Source organism: Penaeus chinensis, chromosome 17 (genome assembly GCF_019202785.1).
Source record: "Penaeus chinensis breed Huanghai No. 1 chromosome 17, ASM1920278v2, whole genome shotgun sequence".
Lineage (NCBI taxonomy): Eukaryota > Metazoa > Arthropoda > Malacostraca > Decapoda > Penaeidae > Penaeus > Penaeus chinensis.
Window position 1 is genome coordinate 17,745,891 of NC_061835.1, and position 10,000 is coordinate 17,755,890.

The following is a 10,000-nucleotide window of genomic DNA, read 5'->3' on the forward strand; positions in this document are numbered from 1 at the left end:
AATTGGTATAAGCTAATATTAACCTTTTGCAAGTGATTGTAACTAACATTATTTGTACATGTCCAGTACTTAATTTTGATTGATTCTGTTCATCGTCTCTTTCAAATTAATGTGTTAAGAATATTGATTATTTCAGTAGGAGGAAGACGTCAACTCTGGCTGTGCTTCTTGATTTAAATCCAATTTGTTTTTGTCCTTCTTGCTTGCCCTTCCAAGATAAGACATGTTTCTGGCTGAAAGTGTCAAAATCATGAGGTTATTTATGATAAAACTCTTGTTAATTTGATTTATTATCAGTGGTACTTTTAATAATGTAATTTTGATATTGGTGTGATTAACATTACTTTCAGTTTGGTTCTTCTTTTTATCAACAATAATCACATTAATACTGACAAAACTTTCCTTACTTTGCTTTACAATCAATGACCTTGATGTATGTGATGCTGTTTTTCTCTTTCTCTGGTCGCTTTTCTTTTTGTTAACTGACATCTGTTAAAAATTCCTTATAACTGTGATCTTTCTCCATTTGATGGGAGTTTGCAGTACGAGTCACACTATATATAAGTTTCTTTGTTTAGGAAAGTCACATATTTTATACGTTAATTGATTCCTATAATGCTTGGGTACCTTTTAAATGTGTCATGGCAGTCCCAATTTTTTACTTATTTTTTTAAGAATTTTACGTGACATGAAAGAGAGACTATCCTCTTGCTCCTGGGCGAGAATGGAGAGCCGTAATCATTGCGACAAATGTAGAAAGTTATTAATGAGAATGAATGTTTTCACAATACAAGAGATGTATATGACCAGTTTCTATCATTTTTTTGTCAGAAATGGACTGTATTCCTGATAGATAGAATTGAAGCTGGTTAAATATATCTCTTGTATTGTAAAGATATTCATTCTTATTTATACCATCTCAGAGAATGGAGAAATTGCTTCGGACATGTGTAGTAGTCCTGTGGTGCTTAGTGGTTATAGGAAGTCATAGTATTAGAACTTAAAGATGAGATCAATTTAATACTAATTAATGTGAATAGTGTAGGTTTTATGAAACTGCTTATTTGGATACTGTTTTTTCATTTCTTATTAGGAATGACCATGAAGTTTCCATTGTAACAGTAAAATACTAAAAAATAATCAATCTCATTGAAAAAAGTTCACTATATTTTTTCTTTTTTTTTTTTTTCTTTTTTTATTCAGAGCAACTATAATAACTCACACTTTACTAAAACATTTTTCAAATGTATGACTGTGAAGACAGACTAAATAGATTATACGTGATGCAGAATAGATTGTATTTGATGTAGATTTCCCATGGAGAAGGAAAAGGGTTTATAGAGAGAATGATTATTAGGAATTCCGAATCTAGGAAGGCGTCCAGAGAGATATAAGTGTTATAGGCTTTTACATGCTTTTACAAGGAGCGCAGTTCGTTCAGTTTTTGGTTGCACGTAGGGAAGAAAGGGCTGCCAAGTTTGAGCTATTCAGATATTAAGTTATATAAAGTGGAGTCTTATTGTTATTTCTTATTGACTATAAATGGTAGTTAGAGTCACATTTATTCATTTTTCTTTCCTCTGATATTCTTTTTATTGGATGACGTTCTCCTATTTCTTAAAACTGATATTTTGAATTGTTCTTCATCTTCTTTCTCCTCCTCCTCTTCATTTATATTTATCGCATTTTCTAGATAAACTTAAATATTGTCCTTTTGGATTACGATTGCTCTGCTCGTAGTCTAGACTCCACCTGTTAACATGCCCTAACGCGTTCCCGGTGCCATCTTTGCAGATTACAGCGCGAACAGGAAAGACTAAAGAAACAGGAGGAACTCAGGAAGGAAAAAGAGGTGTGTGCCGATGGAGGTCTCTTTTCCGTCTGGTATTATTGTTGTCAGCATATGATTGCCATTATAGTCATTATTATTATGAATATTAATATAACTATTATTATTTTATTGTGATTATTATAATTATTATTATTTTTATTATTATTATTATTATTATTATTATTATTATTAATATTATTATTATTATTATTATTATTATTACCGTTATTATTATTATTGTCATTATCGTTATTATGATTATCATTATCATTATTATGATCCATCTTTTTATTTTTATTATTATTATCATCACTATTATTATTATTATTATTTATATCATTATCATTATCATTATCATTATTAACTATTGTTCTTATCATTATTATTGTTACTCTTTTAATTATTATTGTTACTATTATAATCATTATTGTTATTATAATTATTATTATTATTATTATTATTATTATTATTATTATTATTATAATTATTTTTATGATTATTGTTAATTTTATGGATTTTGAAAGTATTTCTTATTGGGAAAGAAGGAATTGAAGGGCTAACTGCATACTCTCTCGTGCAGGAATTACGGAAACAAAGGGAGGAAGAGAACCGGCAGAGACTCTACGAGCAGCTGAGAAAGGCACAGGTGAGTGACGGGTCTGGCTGGAAGGGCACCAGGGGGCAGGAGCCAAGGTGTCACCTGCAGCCTTTTTGTTCATTTCATTTTCCTCTCTTTTCTTTCTTTCTTTCTTTCTTTCTTTCTTTCTTTCTTTCTTTCTTTCTTTCTTTCTTTCTTTCTTTCTTTCTTTCTTTCTTTCTTTCTTTCTTGGATTGGTCTATGAGGCTGTATTGATTATATAGAGTTTGAGGGGTTATTCAGAGTTTGAATTTGGTAAGTGTTTTTGGGTCAGTGATTAAATTAATTGTACGGGACAACCCCCCCCCCCCCCATCTAGGATTGTAATTTTGTTCCCTTGTTGTAGCCTGAGTTTGTATCAGATCGGCTAAAATCTTGGCATTTTTATGAAGAAAAGTCATAATTTTGATATGGATTCCACTGCGCCTTTGTTAATTATCATAATGTTTTTGCAGGAAAGAGAACAAGAAAAACAGAAGCAGAAGTTGATTAAGGAACAGGTAAGTTGGTGTCGTGGTGGATTTCAGACAACAGGTAAAAGGGGCAGGACATTGTGTAGGTTTGGTGTGGACTGAAGCTTTGTCAAGATAATGCATATTCGGCAGTGAATTAGAGGTTGGAATAATAATAAAAAAAAAGAAAAAAAAAAAAATGTGAGGAATAGTAAATCAACGTTCTTACCATATATCTGGACTGGAAATAAGAAGAGAGAGAGGAAGGAAGAGAAAATAATTTGATAAAGGGAAAGGAGAAAAGAAAAAGATTTAAATTCAAATACCTGGCCTCCTAATTATACGAGAGAAGAGTGCGCCTTGTTGAAATATTACTGAGAGAGAAGATATTTGTATATTTTTTTTTATTTATTTATTTTTTTTCATTCCGTCTGAATCTGTCCGATAATTGTAAGACTCAGAGGAGAAGCTTGAATCCAACATGAAAAGTCTTTGGCATTCCTTAACACAACGATAAGATGCTGTTTCCATTCTGCTTTTATAAGTAGGTCTACCAGTCTATCCATCTTTAGATATATTTTCTTGCTTTCATTTGTCTCCCTAGTTTTTTTGAGAATGTGTCAGTGTGAGAATATATATAGATATATTTGACCAAGAAAATCTCAAGCATAGATATCATAAAAGTATTAAGAATCTCATGACCCAAGGTAGGTATGATTTGGAAGAACGAGAGAGAAAGTAGTACTGTTGGCACTCCTTCAGTAGCAAGACCGTCTTGCCTCTCAAGAGAGAGTTGCTTTTCGCTTGATTTTGGACGAGAATGAAGCAGAGTCAAACCACAACTTGCTCAGCTGAGTATAGTCTCTTTCTTGCGTTTAATCTCCCACACTCTTGCTTTATATAAAGGAAACTGTGTTGTATTATTTTGCAGCTTTGAATCACAGAAAGATGAAATGTGGTTTTTAATTAATTAATTATTTACTTATTTACACACAAAAGAATAAGTTGAAGGTTACAGTTAGGGAATTTAGAAAGCATAAAACACAATACAAGTGAATGTTAGCCTCCTTTGCTGGAAAAGGGAAAGAGAGAGAACTTTTCACAGACAGCCTCTCGCCCCGTCTCCACTTTGCATGACAGTTGCAAGGTAACCCTCTTTGAGACAAGATGTAAACTTTCTAGAGTTGATGTTGCTTTCCTTCATCAATTTTTGATAATCACTGAATAGATAATTGATGTAAGTGCTTTCTCTTTTCTGTATTTCACGTTTGTTCTAGTACCCCTCCCCTTTCCCCATACGATTTTTTATCCTTAATTCAAATATCAAGTGAAGGGAGAATTCTTACCAGGACGAACTAGAGTGTTTTGTATACTTAAAAGTAAATGATTCATTATGAAGAGGTGAAAACAGGTGAAAGAAAGAGAGAGAATTAGGGAAGGTGGGAGATTAAATAGTATTCCCTCCCCCCACAAAAAAAATCAAATGTGAAGAGATATTGGTTGTGCCAGTGTTTGTTTATTTAAGGAATTCTCTGTAATTAAAGCTTGTAGATTTAATTTCCTCAGTATATGTAAATAAAGTAAATCATAGTTCGAGTTTAGGTCTATGGGGTAAATATGAGAAATAAAGATGATGCAACTAAGAGTTGCCTTGGTATGCTGTAGAAACTGCAAGCTTATGATATAAAACTTCATTAGTTTAATTTGAAATTCTTTAAGAGAAAATTTTGAAAAGAAGTAAATAAAATGGCAATATAACAGTGATAGATCCGTGCAAACACAGTCATACTAATGAAAATTAAAGCATGATGTGAGAGAGTTGTCAAGTATCAAGCACATTCTGAGACATCAAAATTTGGTTTAATCAGAAGAGGAGAGTTATGTGGTGATAAAAACCATTATGAATCTAACTTTGGTAGGAAAGTGTTATTCTGATCAGAGTCATGCTTAGCTCATTGTTAAACTATGTTAAGTGTATAGAATGATGTCTTGTTTATATTTGAAATTTTCTAATCTTCAAGCAGGTTGACATTAGAATTCAATAAAATCAGTGATGAGGTAATGCTTGGTAAAGAGTGATAGATATATTCTCACTTGGAAGCATATCACAAAAAAAGATCTTTCATATTTCAAGGTTGTTCCTTAGGAAGTAAAACCGTTCAGTGACAGAGTTGAGCAGATGGTAACCCCAATGATTGTGGAACCACATTGGCCCCGTAAGCCATTGCTTCTGTATTCTTTCATATTTTAGTTGGTTGTATGCTGTAGGAATGGCACCAAGTAGAATAACAAAGAGAAAGTGTAGAGAGACTAATTCACAAGTCACTGAATACAAGACTGTAGATTTCTCCCGTAGGAATGTTTCACCAATTCCCCCTGAATGAGGGAGCAGCCTTTTGCAGCTTCCTTGCTCCTGGAAAGACTCATGAGCATCTAAATCTAGTTAATGTATGTCATTGATCCATCAGTCAGTGTGATAAGTCTTCGGTGAGTCTTACTTGATGAGGGTCGGTGGATGATCACTTGCGAAACGGAAAGGATTCAAGCGTTTACACACATCAGGGGAATGTATGACATGCTGTGCACTCGTCGCAATCTGCTTTTGTACTCCATTGAAGCTCGTACCCTCTTTTTATGATTTCTGTGTTGTGTAAACACGACATTTTGCTATGATTACTGTATTGTTCACTCTCTTTGATGTTGCAGATTTATATCAGCAATTGCAAAAACTCATTATTTTGTACATAATGATTTGGTTTTACTTTTCTATATTTTTTCCATTTTGAATGTTCTTCATAATCCTCCACCGACACTCAACTATGTAGCCTTAACAGTTGATTAGCATGCCCCCACATTATGTGGCACAGCCAGCAGTTATGATCTAAAGGTCTCCTCACTAGGCTGTATTTTTTTCTTCTCTACAACCAGGAAAGGGAAAATCATACTGCCGTGGCATAGCATTAAAATCATGACTGCTGATTGTATCACATAACTCTCTGACACTCTGACATTATTGTTGTTCCGCAGTTGTATCTACAGGAGCTCAACAAACAACGTGAAATGCTCTACACTCTTGAGCTGGTATGTCCTTCCACCCTCAGGTTGCACTGATTGAAGACCGAGTGTTTCTAAACGTGTTTGGTGTTTCTTAGTGAAGGATGTTTTTCTAAGAATTATGTTTTATTGACTTTTTAAGTTGTGTAAAGTCAGTGCTAACTTTCTTTAGGAAGTGAGGCACCAATTTTCGAAATCAAAGATGTTTATGATATTAGAAAGTATCTATAAAGCATATATTGATATTTAGATAATAATCTTAGTCAAAATTAGTTAACTTGGAAGAAAGTTAATCGCCATTTCAGCTCTGTTTTATAAAGATATTGTCTTCACCTGTAATATTTATCAAGCTGGAATATTCAGTTGAGAATGGAGACAAATCCCATAAGTTTTCTGTAATGATCTGCCATCCTCAGACCACCAAAGTTTGAAACACTCGCCACTTGATTGGTGCACCTGTATTCCCCCTCACCAACCTTACTGTGTGTGTCCCCAAACCCCACTTGTCACAAAAGTTATTGTATTGTGAAACCATTGCTGCTTTTTTTTCTCTTGTCTGTACTGCATGAACTCGTAGATGCATTTATCATTTTTCTTACTTTATTTGTTGTTATTACTCTTTTTTTTATATAAATATGTTATTTCTTAGTTGCATGAAGTACCTCACCTAGAAACTAACGATTGTGAATGTGTATTAGAAGTGAAAGTGAAGAGACTACTGCCTGAACCTCTCTGGGAAAAAGAATGTGATCTGTGGTTGATAGGCCCGGGAAGTGCTGCTGTTTTGGTCATTGTCTTTTATTGAATAGAAAAAAAAATGAGAGAAAGATAAAGAGAAAATTTAATAATTTGACATTTAGATTATCAGAACAGTGCATTTTGAGTTGACTTCAGAGGGATGACTGATGCAAACTTTATCCATTATATACAAGAGAGTGAATTTGCCTATAATAATAATTTAGAGAATAGATATTGTAAAGACATGCTTACTTTAGTGAATATTTTAATTTAGATTGATGTCCAAAATTAGTGGTAGCTTGGTATACTGAACTTGTCTGCATTTACTCAAATGCTCACAAAAAGTAATATGATTTAGTAGATTAGAATTATTGTAGGTAATGGTAATAAGAGAATGCAGAGAGGTGTATTCTTAACCCAAAGAGCCAAATGCGAATGATTAGGCTAAACCAGAGTAAGTCCTTGCCAGCATTTCCCAGGCACTTGTGAAGCTGTTCATTGTTACATTGTTTTGTGTAATCTAATGCATTCCTGCTTGCTTCCTGCCCTTTAGATCCCATTATTGTCTTGCTCCTTCATTTAATGTTGACGAGTGAGAGATTATTTTTTCCCTTGAAGATGAGCAGGTAAGTTCGCACTGTGTAGCTTTGCATGATGTAATGCTTGTTGTGCTCTGTGCGCGTGGCCAATTGTAGAGGGTTGACTGCCAGTGTGTAGTTGTTTGTAGCGGAAGAGAGATTGATTAAGACAGACACGGATCGCTGTTTGCATATAGGATTGATGTCCCTTACACCTTTTTCACTTGATCTGGCCAAGGACATATTTGCACTCGGCTGTAATGGGAAAGAGATCTTAGGATGTATTTGTTAAATTATGAGTTGGAATGGGATTTGTGCTTGTGACTCCTTACTTCCTTCCTTGTTTTGGTGGATTGGTTTCAAGAGAAGAATGAACAGCAAGACAAAATTGGAGACAAATTCCCACGTTTTTTTCCTTTTTTGCTTTTGAAGATTGACGAATTCACGGATGGTTCAGTGGTTATCCTAATCAATCCTCTCACAAGTTTTGCATCCAGCACAGGCGCTTGCATGCATTACCTAGGGATCTGTTAATGATAACTAATGTGTAACTTGGTAATGTATTGCAATTAATAGCTTCCTAGACTCCTTGTTATTTGTATGATGTAGTAGTTATTTTGTGTACATGCTTGAACTAACAGAAAACAGAAAGAGGTTTATAAACTGGTACTGAGTTTTTCACTAATATATTTATACTTGTAATTTTTCCTTGAAGGCAGAGGATAAATCAGATTTAATGGAGGTTTTCAAGCTGTCAGAAGAGCATGGTAATGAAGTTTCTCTTAACATAATAAACTGTACTCTTTTCTATGATTATTGTTCACTCCTGGTATGTTTGTTCCAGCATTTTCAGGTTGTTCAGAACAAAATTGGAAATGTATGGAGAATGTTCTCACTTGTTTAAAAAAATCAGATTGCAAAAGCTTCTGCCAGGGAGATAATACATGGTGTGTATTGAAGATGGACTCTATTCACTTCCCTGATCTATTACCTGTAGTTTCAGAAGTTCTTGGTAGCGAGTCCCCTTAGAGCTAAAGCCAGTGACTGAAAGAAAATAAAAAGCATGAATTAAGACTAACTAGTTAATTGATTACTTGCCATTCAGTGTGACATCTTGGTAAGAGAGAGAGAAAAAGATTGTAGTATATAAAAATTAATCATAGCTGTACCATGCTCTTCACTTTGCACTCGAGCCAGAAATGGAAAAGTTCCAGTAGATAATTAGAATTTTTTGAAAGCATTAGATTCATCACTAAGTTTATTGGGGGGATAGTAACCTTTCAGTCTGACATTGAGATTGTAAAACCCGCAGATAATATTCCAACAAGGCTCAGTTCTCGGCGTTTTAGTTATGTATGTGAAATGTGATTTTTCTTCTTTTTTTTTTTTTTTTTTGCGGTGTTTGTAAGAATACTTCTATCTTTTAGGGGAGGAAATTTTGTATCTTTATTTTCATTAAACGGTTTTACTCGTTCTTGGAAGGCAATAATTTTCTTTACATTTCTTTTCTCTCCTTACCTTCTCCGTGACCAGGAGCGAGAGAGGAGGAGATACCATGGAGTTCTAGTGCGCGCCATCGAAGCGAGGAAAAGATATGAGGAGAGAGAAAGACGGAGAGAGGAGATGAAGGAAGAGAAAAGGGCGACCAGAGAAAGGTAGGAGAGGGTTATGACCTTGATGATTGGGCATTGGAGAGGAAGTTGATGAAAGGAAGGGGAGAAGGGGAAATGAAAGAAAAGGTGAAAAAATGGCTGTGAAAGAAAAAGTGAAAAAATAGACTAGAAGAAAAATATGTTTGAATTCAAGATTTCATGATTTTAAGAGTCAGTCAAGTCACTGATGATGTAAATGGGTTGCAATGAAGAAGATTAGTAGTACCTTCAGGAAGTCCTTTTTGTCATATAAGCAATGCCTATCCCAATTTTCCAAGGCGCTATTGACAAGCCTCATCCTCCATTGCAGAAAACGTGAAGAGCGCTTGCAGGCGCGGGAGATCCACCAGCTTATGAAGGAAGTGAAGGAGGACATGGAGCTGACGGACCACACTGACCTGCCCGAGATCTCCCGTCTCGATGGCCTGAGACTGCCCCCAGAGGCATTCGGAAACATCCTCATGGTTTTTGAGTTCCTGCACAATTTCGGGGAAACCTTAGGCTTCGGTAGGTGTTGTCATCAGCTCTTTTTAGTTTAGTTTAGTTTGTTAATCTATTTTTTCTTTTATTTTCATCTTTTTTTTTTTTTTCTTTTCTATTTTTTTCTTTTCTTTTCTTTTCTTTTCCTCTCTAGTGTGGTTGTTCTTTGGCTTTGGTATTTAAGATTTTCCCTCTCTTATCCGTAATGCAGAGTTATTGTTTCGTTATGTTCATTTTGTTAACATTGAGAAGATTTTTAGAATTTCAATGGAGATACAGATGAGTGGGCTTTATACTCATATTATAGGACTAAGAAAAAACTTATATTAGTGTGTGATATCAACTTTATTTGGAAGGAGTTTAGTATGTTTAAATATTGATTCTTTTTATTCTTATTCCAGACATGGAGTCGCTACCATCAATTCAGAGCTTGCAGATGGCTCTCCTGAATGATAATGAAAGCGAGGAGGAGCTCTTGAGTGTACTGTCTCACTTGCTTGTATGTGCCATTGAAGATCCAGGAATTCCATCTGCACAGCGGCATACCACCATCCTGGGCCAGACCCTAAACAGAGCTG

The 10,000-nt window shown here is 34.7% G+C and overlaps 1 protein-coding gene across 13 annotated transcripts in view; it reads left to right on the forward strand.

Moving 5' to 3' along the window:
- Positions 1 to 10,000, forward strand: part of LOC125034311 (bromodomain adjacent to zinc finger domain protein 2B-like) — a gene marked incomplete at its 5' end in the record, with an annotated part of 59,270 nt that overhangs the window by 30,360 nt on the left and 18,910 nt on the right. For 12 of the 13 annotated variants that reach the window (XM_047626087.1, XM_047626089.1, XM_047626090.1 and 9 more), the window contains 7 exon segments: positions 1,795 to 1,852; positions 2,412 to 2,477; positions 2,924 to 2,968; positions 5,948 to 6,001; positions 8,824 to 8,945; positions 9,253 to 9,449; positions 9,824 to 10,000. The exon segment at positions 9,824 to 10,000 is cut by the window's right edge and continues 65 nt beyond it. In XM_047626087.1, coding sequence (XP_047482043.1) covers positions 1,795 to 1,852; positions 2,412 to 2,477; positions 2,924 to 2,968; positions 5,948 to 6,001; positions 8,824 to 8,945; positions 9,253 to 9,449; positions 9,824 to 10,000 — 719 coding nt within the window. 13 annotated transcript variants of the gene reach the window in all.